This window comes from Lotus japonicus, chromosome 2, assembly GCF_012489685.1.
Source record: "Lotus japonicus ecotype B-129 chromosome 2, LjGifu_v1.2".
Lineage (NCBI taxonomy): Eukaryota > Viridiplantae > Streptophyta > Magnoliopsida > Fabales > Fabaceae > Lotus > Lotus japonicus.
The window spans coordinates 41,443,016-41,468,455 of NC_080042.1; the positions used below are offsets into that span (position 1 = coordinate 41,443,016).

Below are 25,440 nucleotides of genomic sequence, written 5' to 3' on the forward strand. Positions count from 1 at the left end.
AAAAGTGTAAAGAGGCAAACAAGCTTTTGAGAGGACATAAATTTAAAATCGTGTTGTTAATCTATTGTATGTGATATGAGTTTGTAGAGCTCAACTAAAACTTACAACAAATAGAGAATTGTAACGAAATAAGTAGAGTAGGAACAAAGGAGAAATTGGCCAAAATATTACTTTTGAGTGCAGAAATTCGTCCCTAATGACCAAAAGTGTCTTGTTGTACGACAATAAGATTAAGCTCATGATATTCCACGAACGAATGTTATGCAAGTTCGCATAGTTCAACTAAATGTCGGTGTTTAGGGTTAAGGGTTTAGGGTTTAGGGTTTAGGGTTTAGGTTTTAGAGTATGTTGAGGGTGCGTAGTTCCGTAGCGGGACCGTTAAGGATTGGAGGTCGGGATAATTGTGACTACTGGACGATAGGAACTCATTGACTGTTCCAGTGGGTTTTTCTAAATTTTCACCTTCGATGCATTAGGCTTGATCAACTTAATATTGAGGGGGTGATATTCGGAATCACAGCTGGTAATGGACTTTGATAGAAGGATGTGTAAGATGAATTTGAATTGATCGAGGATTAGTCGGAGTAGGGAGGAAAGTTCGTGTTAAGCACTTGATTGTAAAAGATTAAGATTTAAATTTTGGAAGTTGATGATTGTTGTATAGACATTAATTGGCTAGTTCGTGTGATTACTCTAAGTAGAGGTAGATTAAGTCAAGAGATTTAATGTTGGAAAAATATTAAGTATTTTCTCGGAAGTTATGAAGTCATTGGTTATGTGATTACTGAGTGGAATTGTTAGAGACTAAATAGGTTGGATTTAATCAGGTTATAGATGATCACTTGACGATAACAAGATTGAGAAGAATTAACTCTGAATTAGATTGTTGTAGTCGAGTTCGAGGAATAAGTTTTGCTAAGCGCTTGATTATTTGTGGAGACATTATAGTCTTAAGAGATGAATTTTCACTTGAAAAGTGTTGAAGTGTTAAAGGACAATACCGATGCAAACTAGGTAAAAGTTTAGATTTTAAGCCCATGAATTTTAACTTGAATGTGTAAGACTTAGAGAATTGTCAGGTTTTGATCGAAAGACTAAGTATTGGATTGAATGGAGGATGATCTAGTTACAGAAATAAAGTGTTAGTATTAAGATACTTGAGGTTGTTATATGTGGACAAATTTCTTAGAGTTTAAGAGTGAATGGAACTTTGTTATGGATTTCGGTGATGCATGCTAGAGTTAGCAAGTGAATTTTGCTAAGTTGAATGAGAATCCTAGGGTTAAGATTGACTTCGGGAGTTGAAAATCATGTACGAATAAGAGATTTAGTGGTGATAGCATTTACGATTGTAGTTAAACCTTATAAAGTTGAAGGATCGGATGATAAAATGACTAGTTAAGACCCTTGAGGTATAGTTATGATTTGATCTTCTAGGGGGATGAGTCCTGATTTGTTCGAAGTGTTAAGGATGTCAGTAAGTGTAAATTGGTTTGAGTAAGGAAAGTTTTAAGGAAGGAAACGACAATGAAGGATTGTTAGATATTAAGATGATGATTAGCTTATCAGTTGTTTGTGAATTGATGTTGAGGGAATAAGTCTAGTGATGCGCAAAGTATTTAGACTCAAGTCAAGTTTTAATTTGAATGGAGACTATGTAGAAGATTGATTTCATGATGCGAATAAGGATAGTTACGAAGTTGGAAGTGATGCTAATGGACTAGTAGATTCCAAGGAAATAATTCGTCTAGGAGTTATCGAGCGATCTAGTTGAGTTTTGGATCATGAGTGAACGTCACGAAGACAAGTTGAGCATTCACCCCGGAACATAGAGATGTACCGAGTTTAAGTAGAATTTCGGACGAACGAAAGTAAATGAGCAAGTGGTTAAGGTTGTGTGATTGCACAGAGTACCAACAAATATTATTTCCAACGGAGACCCGACACAAGTGGTCGAGACAGACAACACAAAGCTGAAAGATGAGCTGTCCTTCGAGACGTCGCCAAATTAGCATTGGAGACACAAGGATAAAACAGTTGAGGGGAAAAGAAATTGTGTTGGTGAAAGTTATTTGGAACAAGGACACTGGTGATGCGACATGGGAACTGAAGGAAAAGATCAAGGAACAGTATCCGGAACTTTTTGCTAGCAAGGAACTTTTTGGAGGGTAGTAATGTGAGACCCAAAGTTTTAAAGCTTGGAATAAACCGGAAAAACTTCCTTTTCACGATTAATTTGATGTAACGTGAAGGAAAACCTGAACAAGTGTTTATTAGATGGAATAAATTTGTGAAGGAAAAAGTTCAGGGGAAAGCTAAGGATTGTATCAAATTCGATAAAAGTTATACCACGATTAGTATTCGCTTAAACCTAGGTCAAAAACGCTAATAAATAGCTAATTTACTCTTTAAAACACGATGGAAACTAATTCCAAAAATCTTCAGAGAAATGTTAGAACTTCTCTTATTCGTCTATAGACAAGTGTTTCGATACGAAACCCTGGAATGTACGAACGTCAAATTCCAATACTCGGAAGTTTGCCGAAACCAAATCACTGATAGTCCAAGAAACCTAAAACCAACGGACGATGAAGACTTTTTATATTCGGAGCTTCAAACGAAGATTCCACACGCGTACGCCTATTTCTCTCGATGATTCTAATCTTTCTTCAGAACGAAGTTTTCTCATCCGACATCAACTGCAAAAAGTAGTTTTTCGGGTAAAATCGATTTACACCGACTTTTGATCGTTTGATTAAATTCCAAGAAACCTGTTTTGAGTTCTGGAATTCTGTCGCCAGAACCTATCTTAGAATTCTCCGAGGATTACGCAGGAAAAATCGTCACGAAATTTTCATTTTTCCAAATTTTCCAAAATCTATAAATAGCCAAGAAATGAAAATTTTTCAAAAACCCACCCCATTTTCTTCCCAAACCCGCGAGCTTCCAAGGACAGGAGGAGGATTGGATTTTCGCCGTTTCTTGCCCGTTTGCTGCACAGTTCGTTGCTAATTGAAGACCTCGAGGTAGGAATACCATATCTCACTTCTGATCGTCGATTCTGCCGTCTTTCTCTATGTCTTTCTGTGCTCAAAGTTTTGAGCTTTTTGTAAAACTGTCCAAATAAGCTGATTTTAGTGTCTAAGCTTAATCCCTGCATGCTCCTGAGCGTGTTTAGCGGATTACATTTTGCTGAATGTCGCCGAAATGCCGTCGGGATCCATTTCTGTTGGAAAAACCCATTTCGGGACAATGTTTCGTTCTTTACGCTAAAAATTCACGACTTAGCTTAGCGCTAGTAGGATTAGTCGTCATAAATGTCGTTGGTGACGTCTCCATCCAATTTGTTTTTCGAAAATCCAGTTTTGAAATTCTGAGCTAAAAATAATGACCAAAATACCCCTGCGACAGTTTTCGATCCGATAATTTTTCTGAGAGTTTCCCTGGCCTAGATATCGCCTAAGAATACCTAGGAATTAAATTAGATCGAAGGAAAAGTTCGGGAAACCCTATTTTGATATTGGCCGAAACTTATATGCCATGGTACCCGTGTCCAAAAATAATTTTTGGGTCTGAATGACCTGAGTTATAGCGTAGCTCTCTCCGTTGTCGAAATTTTGGCGTTGGTTTCGTGTCATTCCGAGTTCTGTAGCTCGAGTTATGCACGTTTTAGCGAATAAAGTGTTTTTGTACAAAACTTGAATCGAGTCAAAACTCATCCATTCGGGGAAAGCCCTTTCATACGTGCCTAGATGTTGTACTCTGAAGCTTCTTGAGCTTTGTCTAGCATTAGTTAGTATTGTTTCGATTATATCGACTTAATTTGATTGATTTTTGCTTTGTTTGCTCTAAGGTTCGTCTGTGGAAACCTTGGGCTTGACGGAGCAAGCTTGTGAGCGAGACCTGCACCGCGAGACTAGAACAACTCGAGGTTAGGGCAACTTACTTACTAGCTATTTGTATTGTAGGCGTCGATAACTTCGACTTGAATATTGCTTGATATTGAATATTGCTTGGATATTGTTTATCGCTTTGAATTGGAAAATGTTTTCTGGAGGTTTCGGCCGAGTGAACTGATATGAGACGTGTGTCTCCGTTTTCTGAGAGGCTTCGGCCGTTTACTGGTTTCTGTCTTATGATTTCCGCACAGAATTATTGTCGTATTGCTTCTTAGAGCTTGAGATATTGATATTGTTGTCGAATCGTGCGCTTTGACGCGATTGCGAAGTGTAGGACATTTGAATTGATTCTTTTGATCATTCGGGTTGAAAGAATAACCATAGGCAGGTCCTGACCTGAGGTCTGAGATCTAGCTCTCTTTGAAATACTTAGACTTTTCCCGGGGATTATATTTGGGGGATTTGGGAAACTTTGAATAGTTGGAATTTGGAACTTGAAGACTTATGGAACTTGGATTTTGATAATAAACCTCATAACTTGATTAACTCAACTTGAAATGCTTTGATTAATCAACCAGACCTTTAGGAAAATTTAAGAGTTGGAAATGATTGTGAAAAACGGGAAATAGTCGAAAAGCCTTGAACTTGAGATGATTTGATGGTCGTCATGGGGATGAACCATAGTGACCATGGAAATGTCACTGAGTGCAATATGTACTCCGGCTTTTCACAGCCTAGTCGCAAAGACGACTTTGATCTTCGGGTACTTTTAAATTGAGATTTGTGGTTAAACTCGTACATGTGAGGACGATTCGATGTTTGGTTAACCATATTGCATTATGCATACGTTTGGGGTTTGGGACGGTCAGAAGACTGGTCCTTCACGAGGAACACCACGAGTGTATCTTCGGCTTTGCGGCGCGAATCCGTATGTCCAAACCCGACGGGTTGGGCCGATTCGGCAATAATTGTTGGCACGCGCGGATCCGTATATTCAATCCGGTGGATTGGATCGATTCGGCGGTAGTGACTCAGGCTCGCGTGAATCCGTATGTTCAATCCGAGGGATTGGATCGATTTAGCGATAACCTTTCGACTCGTGCGGATCCGTATGTTCAATCTAATGGATTGGATCGATTCGGCGATAGTCATTGGACACGCGCAACGTCCGTATGTTCGACTCTTTGAGTGAACCGACTTGGCGTTGTCATTTGTTGCGTGTGCAAGTCCGTATGTTCAACCCGCTGGGTTGGATCGACTTGACATGCCTAATTGTGGGAGTTGCGTGTGCGAGTCCGTATGTTCAACCCGATGGGTTGGATCGACTTGACATGCCTAATTGTTGGGATCATCTTTGAGTTGACATTGCATGCATACATGCACCCTTATTGAATCGTTGAGTAATTGTTTATTGAACTGTTGAGATAGCAGATATCGAATTGTTTATTAGAGCCTTGATAACATGCTAAGTATATACCTTAAGATAGGCAACTGAGAACCTATATAAGTATATACCCCCTTTATCACATGTTGTTTGTATATCTATTGTATTTCGTGAGTTGACCCTAGCGCCTTGGCTTTGGTTGCATGTTTGTGTTTGGGCGGTCGGCCTACTGCCAGGCGTCCGTCAGACGATTCGTGATGATTCGTCACTCGAGGAGGACCAGGAGCGTGATGACTATTACTGAAGCTTTCGACGAGAACCCGTACTGAATGCATGACCAGATGATGGTCGATAATGGAAGTATAGGGTATGGGTGTTTAGAGCCTAATAAGGGTGGGTGTTAGTGTCATCGCTCTGATTTTCATTTCTTAATTTGGGGCAGGGTAGGTTCCCGACTATTAGCTTTTTGTGTGGTTCCCTTCCATGAGGATCACAGGGAGTTTGTCGGACGTAGGAGGTCTTTTGGAAGCCATTATGGGCTAACTTACTTTTCGGAGGACTGTATTTATAAAACTTATGACTCTATCTATGGGTCGCACTGGTTTGCTTTTGGGCAATACCTTTAGTTACTTGATGTCACTTTCCGTCACTTGAGGACACTCGTGACGATGTTTTTAGTTGCAGCGAGAGTTGTGCTTGTATTGTATATTAATCGCTGTTAATCGCGATTGGGATGAGTCTTTATTTCGACAAGTCTTTTTATTTAAACAAAACAAAAAAAAAATACCTGCTTTTCCGCTTTATTTTATTTTTGAGTTACTAAAGTGACGCCACCGAAATCGGGGTGTTACACCTAGCCCATATTTGTGTGTGTGTGCCGTGAGTGAAAAGGGAGTAAGGAGAAGAGTGTTTTGTTGACTTGGCTTGCTTGTATTAAGGGGTTTATTGGGTGTTATGCCTTCTAGTTATTGCAGATCAGTTTTGGTCAAGAGAATTATGGGCTAATGATGAGCATTAATGCCTTGTCTCCTTTCAAATTGGTGAAGTTTGTGAAGGCCATTGTACATGCTAGTGAGGCCGTGGGTTTAGGGGTAAAAAGGGAAGGGGATTTCAGTTTTTTTGAGAGATCAAAAGGGCAGAGTTAGAACACATTTCCACACTTCCATTCTCATCATACATTCAGAAAAAGAAAGAAAGAAAAGGTGAGAGAGAGAGAGAGAGAGGAGGGGCGGCTAGAGCAAGAAGAAGGAGAAGAAGAAGAAGAAGGAGAGAAACCAAGAGAGATCAAGGGAAAGGGAGAGGATTCGAGTTCAGAGGAAGGGATCATCTTCTCTAAACCATTCAAACTCATTCATTTTCATTCTTCACAAATGCTAAGGTAAGGGCTGGTCTAGGTTGGGTAGGTTGTCTAGGATGATTTGCCATGAAGAAAACTATGCACTTGATGGGTTTGCATGAAAGATTGTATATGTGATGCTTGCTGGACTTTGCTCTGTGATATCATGCTTTACTATTCTCTAATCACTATCTTTGTTATAGATCTTGATGCTATGCGAAAATCACATGCATATTTACAAAAATTTGCCATGAGATTTACTTGCCATAACATGATGGTTGAGATGTGATGAATTTTGAAATTTTTGGATGATCAATGTGTTGTAAAGGGCTGTACTAAGGCTTATGTGATCAAAGAGAAAGAAAAGAAAAGTTTTTAAAAACCCTAAGGGCCTTGAGATGGTTCGGTCGAACCCTACTTTGGGGGTTCGAGGGTTCGGTGAATTCTTTTCTTTCGCTTTGATGCACAAGACTTATGATGCCTCGCTTGATGATTTTGCTATGATTTATTATGCATGAGTTTGTGATTATGACAATCCGTATGCGATGTATGATGTTTATTCGAATCACTGTTCAAAGGGTCGCTCATCTAGCTGTAATTCCCGATGTGACTGTGATCGTTTTACCATTGTAATTATTCGATGCATGTGTATGACTCTAGGATGATGTTAGAGCCTTAACAAAGAGAATGAGTTTAATCGCTTGCAAGTGAAAGAGTAATAATGGAACATAGGTCTAGGTGAGACTATGTACCACGAGAACGATGGTGTCGTTAGAGACAAACAGTTACTTGCACGCGAGGGAGATTTTGTGGATCATTGCGGCTCCACGTGATTTGGTTGACTGCGGTCACCGTGAGATTTTTGTGGATCATTGCGACTCCACGTGAACTGTGCATCTGCGGATGTACGAGATTGGCCAAGGAGTTGTGTGATGTGAGGAGGCGTTAGTCTAACTAACTAACTGTTATTAAAAAATTATCCCATAAGCGAATGATTTATGTGTATAACGATAAGGTTTGTGATTATGCTATTCTTGCGATCTGACCCTTGCGCTACTTGTCTATTTGTTTTTTTGTGTGTGTGTGGGGGGGGGGGGGGGTAGATGACCACGAGGGTATCAGCGACGACCCTCACCTGGGAGATGAAGCTCTATGATGAGGAGCGGGACTGGGCCTGGACGTCCGACACGTCCGGGATTCGCCCTGTGTATGTCGGCGATATCAAACTCACCGGAAAAGACAAACAGGGCAACATAGCGGAGATTCAAAGGATAACGGGGAAGATCATCATGCCGTACCCACCGCCGAGGTTTCACTACCTCGAGGACGTTGATTCTCAAGTCGCTTCGATCGAGTCTGATCCATCCGAAGAGGTAGATGCTGAGGTTCAGATGCCTTTGGAGCCAGTTGCGGTTCCAGTGTAGATGCCAGTGGAGGAACCAAGACTAGAAGACAACAAGGCAGAGGACGACCAGATTCCTGTAGTGCCAAACATGTGGGAAGACCACGATGCCTGTTGCCTTATGGGTCTCTATGACTTTCCATTGAAGCCTCTGCCCGTATCTGTGTCACCTTTGAAGAGGCGGTGTATGAACGAGGATCTCTTGAAGGCTGAGATTGTGGAGATCTCTAGCGATGATGAAAACTGAGTCGGGGAGTGGTACACATTGGGGTTTCCGGGGATGAGATATCGAGTTTTGTTTACTTTCGTTTCGTTGAACTTTTCATTATGTTTCAAATATTTTTTTTGGTTGTAACACAGTTGAGGATTTCAAATGTGGTTTTTCACACATGGGTGTGGCCACCGTACTTATATTCTGTTTAATTACATTTCCATTTTGGCTATATCGGTTATTTTTATTTATCCGCACATTCCTTTTTAATCGAGTCGCAAATAATGTTAAGGGGTTTTCAGTAAAGGAATTTTTGTCACCAATGATGGTTAATTAATTAAACGACGAAAATTCTTGACGAAAATCCATGTGTTTTAGTTACTGTGTGACACTCGAGAAATCGGGGCGTTACAAGGTGGTTGTTGTAAAACCCTAAAATCAATAACTAGATTATTTATTTATTTTCGTTATATTAAATAATTGAGTGTTTATATTCTATTATTTTATGTTATTTTCTTGACTCGAACCCTATTGCGAGTCATGAATATTATTTATATGATAACTAAGTTCAGAGTATGTTTATGGATGACACTATAGTCATTTTGATTGATAGCACGAGTCATATTCAGGGACTTTAATTAAGACCCTGAATGAAGAGTTTTTCTATTCGGAGCTTCTAACGAAGTTTCCATCCGCTTGGCCTCATTCCTTTCGACGTTTGTAATCTTTTTCCATAAGGAAGTTTCTTCATCCGACTTCGACTGCAAAAAGTAGTTTTTCGGCATAAATCGGCCCACACCGTCTTTGAGACGTTTACTTCAATTAAATGTGCCTCGATTTGAGTTTCAACATTCCGTTGCCGAATACTCAATTTTTATCAACAGATGAAAGTACCAAAACGACCGGAGCCGCAAATTATCGATTTTTCGAATTTTCCCCTCAACTATAAAAAGGGAAAAAAATGAGATTTTCTCTCATTCTTCCCCTTCATGGCCGAGAGCTAGAGAGAGAAAGAGAGAGGAGCAGAGCTTTTTCCATTCTTGCCCGATCGTCCTGATTTCAGAAGTTACGCATAGGTGCAGAGGTATGGATGCTTAATCTTACTTTTGTTTCTTTTTTCTTTTGAGTTTTCTCATGTCTTTCTGTGCTCACAGTTTGGAGCAAAATGTATGATAGCTTCAATTTTTCTTTCCAAATACCTTCCCTACTAACCCAACATGCTATAATCACTGTCGGTGCGCTCAGATTTTCACCGAGTCGCCGCAGATCTAAATTTCTGAGCCCGAAACCCATTTTCACTCAGACTTTGCTTTTTGAGATTAGTTGTTACTAAAGGTCGTGTTTATCGTTATTCAAAATCTGTTTCGAACAATATCGACTTTGAGTTTTTAGTCATTAAACCTTGACCAAAATACCCCCAATTCACGGTTTAAGTTCTTAAGTTTTTATGAGAGTTTCCCTGCCCTAGATGTCACCTGAGATTGCCTAGGAATTTTATTAGATCGAAGAAAAAGTTTGGGAAACCCTATTTTTGGCTATGGCCGAAACTTGTTGGGGTTGTACCGTGTCCAAAACTAATATTTGGGTTTGTTTGGCTTGAGCTATAAGCTCTTTCAGTTGTCAAAATTTTGGCTTTGGTTTCGTGTCATTCGGAGTTCTGTAGCTCGAGTTATGCGCGTTTTAGCGAATCAAGGTCATGTTGTCCTTAAATCTATGTTGTTGATATCTGATTTGATTTTATATTGTTGGATATATGTCGTCATCTATCTGGATATATTACGCACTTAAACTTTAATAGCATGCTTTTTCTCTTTTATACGTGGTAATTGCATGGAGTTAACCTCTTCTGTTTGTTACTTGTTATTTGGGCGCTTAAAGCTGTCAGGCGATGGAGGACCCTCAATGAAACTTGACCTTTGTACGAGTCGGAGATGAGGACTTGAAGATTAGTGAAAGACTTGAAGAGTAAAGTCGGGTTTAAGGCTAGAGCCTTGGGTTAGAGAGCTTATTGTTATTGGTTTAAGCTTACCTAATGATTTTTAAGAAAAACTTTGAAGAAAAAAATATACTCATGTTTATAAATCCTTTTGGAAAACATTGCATATTTATTTTCTTAGGTTACTATGGTGACCCCTGAAAGTCAGGGCGTTACAGTTGTGTCCCACGTGATTATCTCGTCTTTCGAGGCATTATAAAGTGGCGATGAGGTGGTTCTGTCCCACGGGATTGTCCCATCTTTCGACATGTTCTAAAGTGGCAATGAGGTGGTTGTGTCCCGCGCGATTGTCTTGTCCGTTGAGGCGTTAAGTGGCAATGAGGTGGTTGTATCCCACATGATTGTCCCGTCTTGAGAGACGTTATTGATCGATCCATATTGGTAGCGACATTTAGTCGCATTATAGGGCACTAACATATGATTCCATTGATATATGATCTGAAACTCTATTACTAAAACCCAGCTTTAGCCACTGTCTAAGTGTGCGTACTTATTTTGAACCCTGCTTATGATATTGTAAATTACTATTACTTTATGTCGGCAACAGGTTGTTTAATTAAGGTTATGTGATGTTTCCAATCCTATGGTTGAAGTATTTTATCAAACAAGTTGCAGGTGTTTTCGCTGTGGTGATGAAGTGTTTAGTTTGTTTTAAAAAAAAAATCCTTATACTTTAGGATTGCAAAATAGTCTTTAGACTTTGACAGGTTTCTAATGTGATTCCTCAGTTGAGAAATTAGGGCGTTACAATTACGACTTCTACAATTAAACCCAATCATACATATTTGCATCTTCAATTAATTTCACACCATCAGAAAATAGTAGTATTGATAATAATGATAAAAACAACATTGATGTTCTCCACAAAGATAATAATAATAATTATAATTATAGCAATAAGGCTTAGGAGGAAATGAGTAATGATACATGCACACCTCACTTTTTCTTCCATTTCATTTTCACACATTTTTCTTCCTATCTCTCTCTACATTTCCTGTCACATTACAAATCATATCACTTATTTTTCTCTCATTTCTTCTTTACCTCACAAGGTGGAGGTAGATTTAAACTGTCAACAAAACATTATTCGAGGTTTATTTCTACAATATATAGGACTAGGGCTTTGATTTTTGACAGTTTAAGGGTGGGGGATGTTACACTTCTAACAAAAATATATGCAAGGAATTTTATACTCATGCAAATGCAAAGTAGTTTGAGATTAACAAGATGAGAGAATTGAAGTTCTTTCTTGAACTCGAAATACGTTAAGAGAAGTAGAACAAAATCTATATTGATGAATATAAGTACATAAAGGATCTTTCAAGAAGCACATCTATGCATCCAAGCTCAATTGGACCAGGGTGGTTACTATGTAGTGGTTAGAGAAGCCAAGCTTAGGCATTCAGTTGTTTGATGGTGGATAGGTCGATGGAGAGGCAAGGGGCTTGGAGGACACGCAGAAAGGGTGCGGCAATCAATAGTGACAACAAGGTGAAGAGTTTGAGGGTAGGTGCGTGAGGGCGAAGGAACACATAAAAATTTAGCTTCTGAATTAGGGATGACCAAGGGTCGGGTTCGATCGGATTCGGGCCCAAAAATTCCAAACCGACCTCACCCAAAACTATAAAATCTGGGACCGATTTCGTCCGTTTGGTCATATGGGTTAGTCGGGTTCGGATTATTTGGGTTAACGGTTGGATCGGGTGGGTTTGGGTCTCAACATGGCTTTTTTTTTCTTGTGTATTTAACCACAAAAACACATGCATTCTAGAAAGCATGGCAAAATTTTGTAAGAAAAATGGAAAGAGTAGCAAAAGAAGGGTGATACATAACTGAACCCAAAAAAAAGAAATGTAGAGGAAACCAGAGTTTACAAGGGTTACATTTAAAAAAAAAAGATATTGCATTAGAGAAAGGAAGGTTTTGCTACAAAACTACCATCAGATGAGAACACCGCTTGCACTTTTGCTTCAACTCCTCCATGGCTTCATGGATCTAGCTCCTTCTCTATCAAAACGACAACCATCACGACGACAAGAACGACTTTGCTAAGGCTGCAAATGGGGGTATTTCGTTGATGACTACCGCCAATCTTCAACTGCGTCCTCTTGACTGCGGAGACGGAGCATGATCCAGAAGAAATTTTTTCGATGGGGATAGCAAAATGATACAAAGTGATTTAACTCCAGTTAGAAAAGCTTCTGTCTCGGCGAGGAACAAGGCCTCAAATGGAGAAGTCAGCACAGAGCCTTGATGAAAGAGAGAAGTAAAGAAACCTTCGTATAAATGACTATGAATTAGAGCTGTCAATATGGGTTCCAACCCGCGGGCCAGCTCGACGGGTTGGCTAAATGAGCTGGGTTGGGTTGGTTAAATTCCAGTTCGAAAAGAACTTGGGTTAGTGCAACCCGGCTCGTCTAACCAACCCGCGGGTCAAGCGAGCCAACCCGTCGGGTTAGAGTTATTTTTAATTAAAAAAATTATTTTATTTCTCTTTAATTCCAGGTTAGTTTTATGGATTAATTTTAGATGGAAAAATTGAAATTTTCATTTTTTTAAATTTGAGTCAATTTTTTATGTTTTATTTATTATTATTATATTATTTATCTCAGTTTAAATGTGACAGTAAAATAATTGTGTTCTTAAATCCAGTAAACAAAATTCTTTTTCTATATTTCAAATGTGAGATAAAAATAATTGCGTTGATAAACCTCTTTTTATGAGTTGATACCAATTTCTATAAGTATTTTTTTGAAATTATTTTTTTTATAGCATTTTAAACATTTTCCAATCCAATTTCTCAATTTTTAATATTTATTTGACTCAACTCGCGAGCCAGCCCACCAACCCGCGAGCTCATTGCGGGTCGGGTTGAGTTCATATTTTCCTGGCTCGTTAAGACCCCGGGTTGACATAACCCAACCCGTTTTGAACCCAACCCATACGGGCTGACCCATATGAGTCGGGTTTGCCCGTATTAACAGCTCTACTATGAATGCTTAGAAAGTAGAAAGCTTTGTAAAAGACCAAACCAGTGGGGATATTTTTATTACTTTTAATGAAAGAGAGAAGTAAAACCAAAGGGTAGGCTAGCACATAGGGAATAGGGTCTTCAAGTATCAGAAATGAAATGACGTGATTAAAGACTTAAAGTAGTGACACTATGACAAGCTTAGGCTTAGTGGCCGACAGCTAATTGACACTAGCTTTTTTCTAATTTGAGTGTGCATAATATATTAATATACTTTACTCACGGTCGGTTTCGGTTACCGATGGATTAAAATCTTGGGAACCGAAACAGACCAACTTTACCCATCTATATCCGTCTTTTCAACCCGATCACCCGTTAAACCGTAAGGAACCGCCCGCATGCATAAAATTGATCACGGGTACCTCGGTTTCGGGCGGTATCGGATATCTGATCAACCCTATTCTGAATGTTAAACCTTCAGGAGTGTGATTGTTTTATACTTCCGAAACTTGAACCTTCGAAAGCAAAAACTTAAGCTTTCAGAACTTCAACTTCAGGTAGTAATAAAAATACACTTCCTATAGTGGGCGCCCTACGGAGTGTCTTAAGTTTAAAGGGTATTTTAGGAAAAAACTAATTTAAATAGCATTTGAATGGTGTGTAAGAAAATAATCCGAGCTATTTTGTTGGCCAAAGTCACTTTAGCTCGGTCCTTTCGGGCTGGCCGTCCGACTTAGCTCTATTTTACTCGTATGATAGAAATCTCACCTGAATTGATGCTAAGAAATCAAAGAAAATCAAGAGTAAGTTTTCAGAACATTTTATATACAGAACAGCTACAATTACATCACAATGCTTTTTATCAAGTAGTCTATCCATGAACCTATCTAAATAGTTCCATATGATTCCATCTCCATCAAGCTTCATAAATATTTGTTAGTATTGCTAAAAGTTACTAGCCCCTAGCCTTTTCCAAGTCAGGGAGATCTGCACATAGTAATCATTTATTTTAAGTGTAAGGTGGGAAGAAGAGCAAATAAATACACAAAATGAGTGTAGAAAAAAAGTAACAAAATAAAAATAAAATGAAACAGTTGTTTAAGTTGATAATAAAATAAGGTCAAAATACTGCTAACAGAATTGTCAATCATAGGATATATATAGTATAGGCATGCATGTATATGGTATACTTTAACCATGTACTTAGAAAGACTAAAGCGTGTCATATCATAGTGCATATATTTTACAGAGACATCAATATTACCAATTAAGATTTAAGAAAGCAATTGAAAGAACCACTGTAATAAAAATAGAGATACAAGGGGACTCACACAACATTCCGTCATCATCACTGCTTCCATCATCTTGACCAAACTGAAAAAAAATAAAAAAGATGAATAGACAACATTAGGTACCAAGAGGTTTGTTCAATTCTACGACTCAAAATTATGTGTGACAAGTGAAAACATTAATTTACCGGCGCATCATCATCAGATGCCAAATCAGCTGCAAACAGTCCAACAAAAGCTTGATCAGACAAATGATATACATAACAAGTAATACAGATAATGAAAGTTCAGCTTAATATGCTTCAATCTTTCAAGAAAGACATATTAGAGGCAACATGGATGGCATTTTGATTATTGGTTTTCTTTGAGGAGATGAAGAACATCCTTTCTCTGAGTCATAAAAATGTCTCTTTAAGCATTGCTCTCTTAAAGCCAATGTTAACAAGAAATGACATATCCACACCAATTCACATTTAGTTTGTGCCGTTGTGAAATATTCTGATTTGACAGTAGATCAAGAAACAATATTCTGCCTCTTCCACAAGGAACAATGTATAGTTAAAAGGAAATCTAGAACACAGTATCTGAAAGTGGATCTCCTATTAACCCATTACATTTATGACAACCACAGATTACCTTAGTTTGAAGATCCTAAAACAAGCAATAAAGGGAAACTTTGTGCTATAAATCTCCCACCATAGCAAGGTCCAGGAAAGGATTAAAACGAACTGTTGGTCTACTATAGGTAGCCTTACCGCGAATTGCCAAGAGGCTGATTTCAAGACTGAAACCTGTGACCTATAGTGTAAGGATTCTAAATATTTAGGTTTAGTTTATTTTAGGAGTTCATATATTATTTTGAGAGTCTATCTTTTATTTTGAGTATATACCTTTTATTAGGAGTCTATCTTTCAAGATATTATCTTTTATTAGGAGTATATCTTTTAAGATGTTATCCTTGATAGAGTTAGATTATTATAAATAGGCGTATTGTCATTAGGAGAAGACAAGCATTTTGATTATTGAGTTGTGAAGGTTTTTACCATGTAAGGATTTTCCCTTGTAAGAGAATGTTTTCCTTCTTTGGTTTTCTATTTTAATAATAGATTCAATTTTATTTTCCAGTTTTAAATAATCAAAAAACACCCAAAAATTATTCCTTTTTGCTGTTAGGATTTTCCGATCCTAACATCACATGATAGTGAGTCCAAACATTGCCCAAGACTAGCATATTTGTAATTTTAAATAGGCGTATTTGTAATTTTACTAACAAATACAAGCTTCAAAGAAAAATGTTGTAGGCATAAGACATACTGTAGGGGAAGAGAAGGTTAAGTAATGCCACTTCCTACTACAGTTCTAAATAGAACAATTAGCAAGAGCGAAACTAGGTAATAGAGAAGAGTACTTAAGTGAAGAAAGAATAATGAATTGCCAGCCATCAGATATGTTGCATCTAAATCCATGACCCAGTTACAAAAGGAAGAAGAGACTAGCAGTGGGTTTATATTGCTGAACAAGAGTAATGGAAGTAAGGGAAGTGCCAATATCTTGTGAAGCCTGGACTCCAATACACAGTTGAAACACTTATGACTAATATATGATATAGAGTTGACTTCATTCAAAGCATATATGATATCTGAGTCGAAGGAGCACTTTAGGTTTATTAAAGGAGAACCCTACCAGAATGACTCCTAGATTGTTTTACATCAAAGTTACTATAATTTTAGAAGAATTTAAACTCTAAGATAATTATATTAACATTAAAAATATTATTGTCAATAAAATATAGTATAAAAATCATTCATGAGTCTTCACCCAACAACTCAAGCTTTTGAGATATTTAGTTCATGATACAGACAAGGTATCAGAACCGTATCACCCTCCTTGACCTGTCTCGCCACTAATCCGTTGTTGAGTTCCCCTAAATTTGGAACTCTGTTATAGGGGTGTACAAGACCCGGCCCTACCCGCCAACCCGTCCCGGCCCAAGCCTTTAGGGCCGGGTTGAACCCGGCCCGATCATTAAAAGAGACCGGGTTCGGGTTGACACTAGGTCACCCGGCCCGTCCCACGTATATATTTTATAAAATTTTAATTTATTATAATAATTAAAATGTGATACATGGTGCTCAAATTTATCTTACCATGTGGATGAGATTAAAATGTTTAACATCTACCTTATAAATTAAATAAACGTTCATCAAACTATGGACACTTTCATGCTCTAACAAGAGAAAATCATGTATGTGTATTATGCACATGTGAGACAAGTGAAGAATGATCAAACAAAATGAGTGACACGTGTATATAGATCAAACAAAATGTAAACCTCTCAAGTGCAATAGATTATGAAAGAATTGGATCCTTTCAAGTTCTTTTCTTCTAAAAAATAGTTTCAACTTATAACTTTTTAAGTATGTTATTATCTTTAAATTTTACAATTAGTATCAAATAGTCTTAAACTTATTGTCCTCGGGTCAACCCGGTCCCGTCCTACATAGACCCGTCCTAAATTGGACCCGCATAATGTCGGGTTGCTTCGGGTCTAGGAACGGGTTAGGGTCTATGAATTGGCCCGGTCAATATTTAGGGCCGGGTTAGGGTTAACCAAAACCCGTCCCGGTCAATATTTAGGGCCGGGTTAGAGTCTGTTATAATGTTATTCTCTCCTGATATAAAAAACATTTTGGTTGATCTTTGTTATTTCGAGGTACTCTGTTTTTGTTCATATACCTGTCTTTTGGGTTCTCGCTGTCTAATTTAGAGAATGATTCTTCATCCCTCTTGTTCGTGGTACTTGAATTTGATGAAAATATTACTTGTATATTTCATTGATAATACTTGACTAGACTACAATATATATATAGACTAACAAAGAGATTAAAACAAACTAAATCTATCTAAACCTATCTCTAATTAAATAGATATCATCTCTATTTAAATAGATACTAATCTAAAATAGATAAACAAATCTTAACTATATCTCTATGAGATAACACTAATAATAAACTATAACTTAATAGGTATTCAACACTCCCCCTCAAGCTAAAGCTTACTTAGCTTTAAGCTTGTAACAACTCGAACCCAAGAAGAAAATTATTTTAATAGATATCCCTTAATAATGACTGTCTTGGCGAATCTCGAATTAAATAACCTTTCAAACTTCTAGTAAATTCATGGCGGCAAAAGACAACTTCTCATACTTCAAATTGAATAATCTTTCAAACTTCTGCTAAATCCATGGGCAGGCAAAAGACAACTTCTCATACTTGATCTGGCTGAAATTGATGCAAGACAAAAACCAATTCTTCTGGAGTGTCGTAGGGTAGCTGAGCCAGCAAAAAAGGGCGATTGATGGCTTCTAAGACAAACAATGGTGTCAACTTTGACACAGACAACTCTCAAACATTAGAGAGTGGGCCAGCGCAACTCGCAGCTGAAGCCCTAAAACCAGAAAACCGAACAATCGAGACAAAACAAACGAAGGTGAGTCACCTTCAAAACCAAATTGCATAAAGTCAGCCAAGATCAATATAATAAGAGCATCTCAAACCATGAGACGCAAACTAAGATCTCAAACAGCAAGAAACATCGCTCGCAGATGAGAAAAACACAACAGACCCATGAACCAAACTGGAAGAGGAAGATTGTACGATCACCACGGTGGCAGCACAACACCTCAAAACAAAGCCAAACAATAAAATCTTTCACACCGGGATCTAAACAATGCAATCCTTCACCAAACAAACGAATTACCATTGCCAATTGCCAAGGAGAAGAATTTCAATTCTTGCAATCACATGGAACATTCAAAGACTATGAATAGTGTAGCAGCACAATACAATTAGATCCAACCAAACACTTCTTGGGGACAACCTCCACCAAACCGGCAACAAAGGGTAACGATTGTCAGAGGTGGTTGACTGTGGTCTCTATTAGGATATTTAGCAATATCCAACACTTCCCCCCTCAAGCTAGAGCATATATGCCATATGCATAGCTTGTAACAAATACGATTAACTTGAGAAGTGGCTGCCGGAGAGAGAAATGCCCAGAATTCACACACAAACGGAGCACATAATGTAAATCCGATTTTTGACTTCAAGAGAGCTTATCTTATCCAATTCCAGAACCACGATCACCACCAGCAACAAGAGCAAGACAAACGTGATGACCAGGCTATGTATTGACTGCATGACAACTAGCATCAATTTCCAATTTCAATATACATATACATATATATATATAACCCCTTATTTTTGTTGGCTAAAGGGACATGAACAAAAAATAGCAACAAAGAAGCAGCATTAGGAAAGAACGTGCCCAGATGGAAGCTAATTGCTTTAGCCAAGTTGATTTCGTTGACAAAGGATAAACCAGGTTCTATGTTCCCAAATTAAGGAGTCCCTTGTGCAGTCGCTAAAACAGAAACCATACCAGAAAAGCAAGAATAGAACCCGCAAAAAGAAGTGAAAGAAAACCACCAATACACATCAGCAGCACAGAATAATTACCGTTATTGGTTTACACTCAATTTTTGTGATCATTCTAGGAATCTTATACCTATAGAAGGCATCATCACTGTTTGCAGCACCAATATTCTGAAAGGCCATGATTGCTTACAAGTTTCACAGACCTTCAGACACGGTCAAACAATAGCAGCTTCAATATTGGACTCTGAATGTTAATAAGGAACAACCAAACGCCTTGATCTGCAAGCAACGAGGGCCGATCTAGACAAACCGACCCCTCAAACAGGACCAGGAAAAGAGGAAGACCAGATGATCACAACTGTGGTGGCACAACACACGTCAAAACAGAGGATCCTTAAAACCAAACTTGGTTGATACACAAAGAAAACCAGCGAGAACAAAGCAGCAGAGAGAGCGGCGCGTGGACTTCACACGGAGAATCTGGTGGCGGCGCTTCGGAAAAAAAGGAAGATCCTTGTGTTGCGACTCCAATGGACATGTCTCCTATCAATTATGATTAACTTCGAAAAAAAACAACAGTGGAAGGACGTTGACGGTGGCTGCTAAAGACAAGGGTCATTAGGGTTCCAAGACAAGGGGGAGTGTATTCAGAAAGAAACCAGGCCGTAAGAAAACGGCTAGAACTAACAAGCGGAAGCAAAGTACGAAAAATAAATCCAAAGAGATTTGGAAAGCCACCATGAGGGGGCTCACGGGGAGGAGCCCCCTCACAGCGGTAGGATCGAAACTTGCTCTGATACCAACTTGTATTTGATGAAAATATTACTTGTATATTTCATTGATAATACTTGACTAGACTACAATATATATAGACTAACAAAGAGATTAAAACAAACTAAATATATCTAAACTTATCTCTAATTAAATAGATATCATCTTTATTTAAATAGATACTAATCTAAAATAGATAAACAAATCTTAACTATCTCTATGAGATAACACTAATAATAAACTATATCTTAACAGATATTCAACAGTGGTCAATGATCATTTATTCATCATTGGTGGCTACTTTAGCAACTGATCCACTGTCACTCTCGGTTGTAGTTAGTGATCCTTGGTTGCGGTTGTTAATGATCTCTGTTGTGGTTCAGTCCAAGGTAGTCAGAAGCGGGATTTAGTAATAAAGCGTGGAGGGTCCAGAAGCGTAAAGCGCTAAAGCGCTAGCTAAAGCGTAGGCTTTAGCCGCTTTTGCTGGTTATATATATATTATATATATTTACACTTATAATAGGATACCTAAATATTTATATGCATATTAGAAATTGGGAGGCCTATACTCAACCACAAAAGCTAGGTCAAGAGTTGAGGTTTGCACAACCCTTATAAAGGCTATCTATGCTCTATCTCTAGCCAATGTGGGACTTCTAACACACCCCCTCAAGTCCAGGACTGAACAACCTGGGACGTGGGATCAACAACAACGGGTGGCCCGATTATGGGAGGTCTTCACAACAAACAACAAATGGATCTAGGATAGGCTCTGATACCATATTAGAAATTTGGAGGCCTATACTCAACCACAAAAGCTAGCTCAAGAGTTGAGGTTTGCACAACCCTTATAAAGGCTATCTATGCTCTATCTCTAGCCAATGTGGGACTTCTAACAATGCATATAAATGGTGTAATTGACAAAAAGTCGTAAGAATATCATACCTAAAACATAAAATCTCGAAATTTCAGTCGCTCTTGTTTTAGTGATTGTGGCCTACTTACAGCAGTCATCAATTATCGAAGGTGACACACCATTGTCGAACCTTGATACATAAACTCCATAAGTTTTGATCTCGATTTTCGTTATTTGGCTTTAGGGCTTCAGCTGCTGTCAGCGTTGACCCACTCTATAGTTATCAGTCGAACATGACACCCTAACCTATCTCAAAGGTCATGAGGTGTCGAAGTTAACACCATTGTCCCAGTCCATCTCAAAACCCACCAGTCAATTGATCGGTTGATCCCAAGTATAGTTTTTTGGTCGCTGCTGATTTGTTGTTGTTTCAGCCTTATTTTGCTTTTGAGCGTATTGTTTCTGGTTTCTCGCCCCAGTTTGTTGTCTACTTATATTGTTCATTGGATTAGCTGATCCTCCAACAATCCATGAGATACAGTGTTTGACTTGCAATAATACTAGCTAAGGTTTTTTTCTTGTCTGCCCATGGATTTAGCAAAAGTTCGAAAGATTGACCTATTCAACCTAGATGATAGTTGATCAACACCCACATTATTTTTTTAAGGATATATTTGTAAGGAGCTTAAAGCTAAGTAAGCTTTAGCTTGAGGAGTGTTAGAATATGAAAAATGTGTCATATCATTTCTTGATCATATCTAGAGTAAGTGAGTAACTACAGTATAATTTAGATTATTCTTTAGATTGGTTTCTGTATTTTCTTCTTAGTTGAATTGATTTGTTTTCTTATTTAATTAGGACTATGATTCTTAAATAGTTTCTTATTTAACTAGAATTAGGAGTCTACCAATTACTATAACTAAAGGTAACTATTTTGTCTATTGTAAGATTACACCCAATAGTATTATAAAAAATGTTCACTGTCTTCCTTTTTCCAACAGCTTAAGCTTTTGGGATTGTTGGTTCATGACAACACCACTAAAACTTACAATATAGGTCCATCATAGCATGGAGTAATTGAAAATCAAATAACAATAAGAATTGTAATAGAAACAATACCATTGGATCCACAGTGCTGTTGGAAATGAAAATTGAAAAAACTTGGGTATGGGTGGTTACTCTAAGTGGAAGGGAACCTATTGAAATTTTAGGATAGAAATGGAAAAGAGAAAATAAAATATATTTCACTAATAGGTGAATAATTATGATGTGAAACACTGATCTAATAACACTGTTAACAAAATTAGACCACTAAAACAAGTATAATCCTAACATGTTAAAACTCTCCTTCAAGCTGATGTTCATTAAGCTCTAAGCTTATTATAAATAACACAACAAAATTAAACAAGTTACAAATATAACAGGCAATGAAATATCACGCTTAATGGGTTTGAAAAAATAGAAGAAACAACTTCTGAAGAGAGTAGAGACAGTGGGAAAGACAAGATAGTGACTAGGTAGAAAGAAGCTTAGAATAATGGGCAGCTAAAGAAAATAGCATGGTTAGAAAGAGTCACTGAAGAAAAGGACTGGACTGTTTGAACAAGATGAGCACGGCTAAAAGAAATAGACAAGCTGGAATGATGCAACAAGGAATACAAGTCACTAAAGAATTTTACAATAGAGATATGAGCAGGGTCTGATGGACAATTAAAACTCCAACACCATAATTACATCTATGTCTTGATGATGTGGGCTGGTGACAGTAAAGATACAAGCTTTTTAGCTGATACTTGGGTGTTTCTGGATCTACTATTATATGTAGGCTTTTCAAGTGGTAAGTGGTAACACCAAGTAATAAAGAAGCAACACTTCAGGATGATGGTTTATCTAACCTGTTATGCTATTCAGGTGTGAATTCAGCTCTTCTTACTCTATTGATAGTGGTCAAATTTGAGTCCATAATTTATCTTTTATACAGGGCCCAGGTTTTCAAATATTTTACTGAAAAATTGTACAATAAAATATGAAATTCAAAGCTTTCAGCTGTCCTACACCATCAGAAGTTTAAACAACTTAGAAAGGGAGCATATATATTTGCACTAAAAAAAAGAAGAAATAAACAGAAGTGATGACGATCATAAGTAGTGAACTTTCCGGGCAAAAACCGTTTCATGAGGAAGATCAGGACAAACAGTTGGCAAACTCAAGATTATAATAATAATGATACTGAAAAAAAGATTCAGTTATATGCTATGACATAAAAGTGAAAACAATTTAGTATCTTGGGTATCAGAAAAAGTTTCTCTTTCCAGTAGAAATCTCAAACAAAATTGAAAGAAAGAATATTTTTAACACTAATATACAGAAATCATATGGATCATATATGGCCATTTAAATTTAAATTCTTATGTTTAATTTCAGAGTGAGTTTTGAAATGCCAATCAGAAAATTCTATCTTCAAAGGGAAGTTAAGCTTATGAAATCTTACAAGCTGACTCTTCATCGTCCTCATCACACCATCTGTTCCAATCAACTTTCAGGTAGGGTGCAGGCTTGTCTTCAGACTTCAGTAGCCTCTTCCACCAACCTTTTTGGCCTTTTTGAACTGAGCATAGTATGTTTCTTAAGCCAGCTTTAATTTTACAACCCTACACATCACAATGACAAATTGATAGACAGGATCATCCAACTATTCTATAAAGAATTTTACTACAGGATCTATAACTTACAGGATAACAATTAAGTAGCTTTTATATTTTATTCAACTCCTATAGAACCTCAAAATAAAGGACTATTTTAACACAAAAATACTGTCCATGTTAATGCACAGTATACAATAAATCCCCCTTGCTATTCATTACCAGGTCTGATGTTCAAGAAGACATCATAAACAACTTCTATTGCCATCACTCCAAAAGATATTAAACTTTAAGAAAATTGGTAACAGAAACAAGAACGGAAATGTGATGAAGAAGATGATTAGAGGATGAAAAGAGGTGGCAATGAATGATTTATGCGGTATGTATTGACCAAATATCAGGAGTTAATGATTGTATGTTTGGTAGCCAATGAAAATAAGACAGTAAACCAAAGACAGAGTACTCAACAACGTTGAGTGAAAAGTACAACTTATAATTTTGCTTACAAGTTGGTGTACACAAGCAGAAATAAACACGCCATGTCAGTTCAAGGGCTCATAGAACACAGTTTCCTGTTAAAACTTAAAAGAGGTGCGATAAAATAATAAACATAAATATATAACAAAGAATAATGTTTCGGTTTTACAGGAACTCCATAATGCCCAGCATATTAACAGAAAACATCCATTATAGACAAAATTGACATAAGGAAATACGAAATTGTAAAATTTGTGGTGGGGTTGAATGAAATCCCTCAGTTTGGGTTTGTTTCAATAGAACAAGACTGAAGAATCATCTCATCATAGATTGAATGGTTGCTATAAAAATCGTCTTCAAATTGTCCAGATAAATACAAAAAGCATACAATCCAAAAGGGTTAGAAGGGACAATGCCTTAGTGTTCAAAGGGATCAAGTAGCATGTCAGACTGAATAGAATTAATGGATTGAGAGAAAGAGAGAGAATCCAATCTAGGTCACAACTAAGTACAAATAAATTGCATAAATTGAAGCCCTAAATTCTGAGTTTCAGTTTAAGTCTCTGTGCAATCATCGTCACCCTTATACAACCACAAAGCATGCACAAAATAAAACAACACTAATGCAATTTTCAAATGTCATGACCTAGTGAAACAAAAAATGAAAGAGATCACTCACCTCTGGCTCAATTGATCCATAAAGTTCTAAGCTAAAGCTGTAGGGTTCATGTTGAACACCAGAAGCAGAGAAACTGAACAATCCATGAGGTTCACACTTCACAGAAACATCCTTGGCATCAGGTAGAGCAACAGTAAGGTAAACCTTATCAGAACGCTGTGCCCACAGAACTTCAGGGTGGCGACTAGACACACAAGAACAAAAAAATAATAATTTTTCAATAACTTATTAAAAAAAATTGTGAATAATAAACCTTTACAAGTCACAAACAAATGGGTCAAAAACATTCCAAAAAATTGATGTTCTTCATTCCAAACAAGTCACAAACAAATGGGTCTATAACATTCCAAAAAATTGATGTTCTTCATTCCAAACAAATGTTGCAAAGGCTAATAACATTACATAGTAATGAAGTATTTTCTCAGCACAGCTTAACAGAGCTTTGGATTTCACCAATGAGTGCAACAGTAAAACGGAAAAAAAAAAATCATAAAAAGGAGAACCTCATTTGCTCAGTGGGATTGAAGAAGGCGAGTGCAGAGTAGTCTGAGAAGAAAGCAACGCGTTTAAAACAACATCAACCTTCGTTCTAGGCCGAAGATTCTTGGATGTCGTGACTTGCTTCTGAACCTATGTGTACTAGGCTACTAGCCTACTAGGTAAGTAGGAATAACAACAATGATATATACACACCTCATATTTTATACACTTCATTCCCACCTATTTTTATTTCTCTCTCTCCTCTTATCATCTATCACATCTTATACTTTTTCTCTCTTACTTTTTCTTTTCTTTCTATCTCTCTCTTCCTCCACCTCCTTCCACCTCATCTTTGAGGTGTGAAGGAACCATTATTCGTAGGAATAATATGCAAAAATCTAAATAATTTTTTAAAATAAATATTTAATTGCACTTTTGACCTCTTTCCATCCCAAATCTGCAATTTGGGTCTTGAGAGTTAACCTTTAGTCCTAGAATTTTAAATTTTATATTTTAAAAAATTGAGTCATTCCGTCAATGAGACATCCAAATTATAATAGAGTTTGCTTATGTGCAATTCGTATATTGACCTGGATGATCATGTATGCATC

At 37.4% G+C, this 25,440-nt stretch overlaps 1 protein-coding gene across 1 annotated transcript; it reads right to left on the reverse strand.

The window, feature by feature from the left end:
• Positions 1–13,952: 13,952 nt before the first annotated feature.
• LOC130738008 (co-chaperone protein p23-2) lies at positions 13,953–25,013 on the reverse strand. Its single transcript, XM_057589891.1, has 6 exons — positions 24,853–25,013; positions 24,350–24,533; positions 23,043–23,202; positions 14,677–14,705; positions 14,531–14,573; positions 13,953–14,186 (listed from the first exon to the last, which is right to left on the reverse strand). Exons 1-6 carry the CDS (start codon positions 24,855–24,857, stop codon positions 14,155–14,157), a joined length of 453 nt encoding a protein of 150 aa, XP_057445874.1. The 5' UTR covers positions 24,858–25,013; the 3' UTR covers positions 13,953–14,154.
• Between the last annotated feature and the right edge of the window lie 427 nt (positions 25,014–25,440).

Bases quoted from the DNA above. Each gene is read 5' to 3' on its own strand.
- LOC130738008 (XM_057589891.1), bottom strand. The intron at 23,203-24,349 runs GTGAGTGATCTC...TGTGATGTGTAG, and splicing joins ATGGATCAATTGAGCCAGAG to GGTTGTAAAATTAAAGCTGG. The intron at 14,574-14,676 runs GTAAATTAATGT...ATTTTTTTTCAG, and splicing joins CATCTGATGATGATGCGCCG to TTTGGTCAAGATGATGGAAG.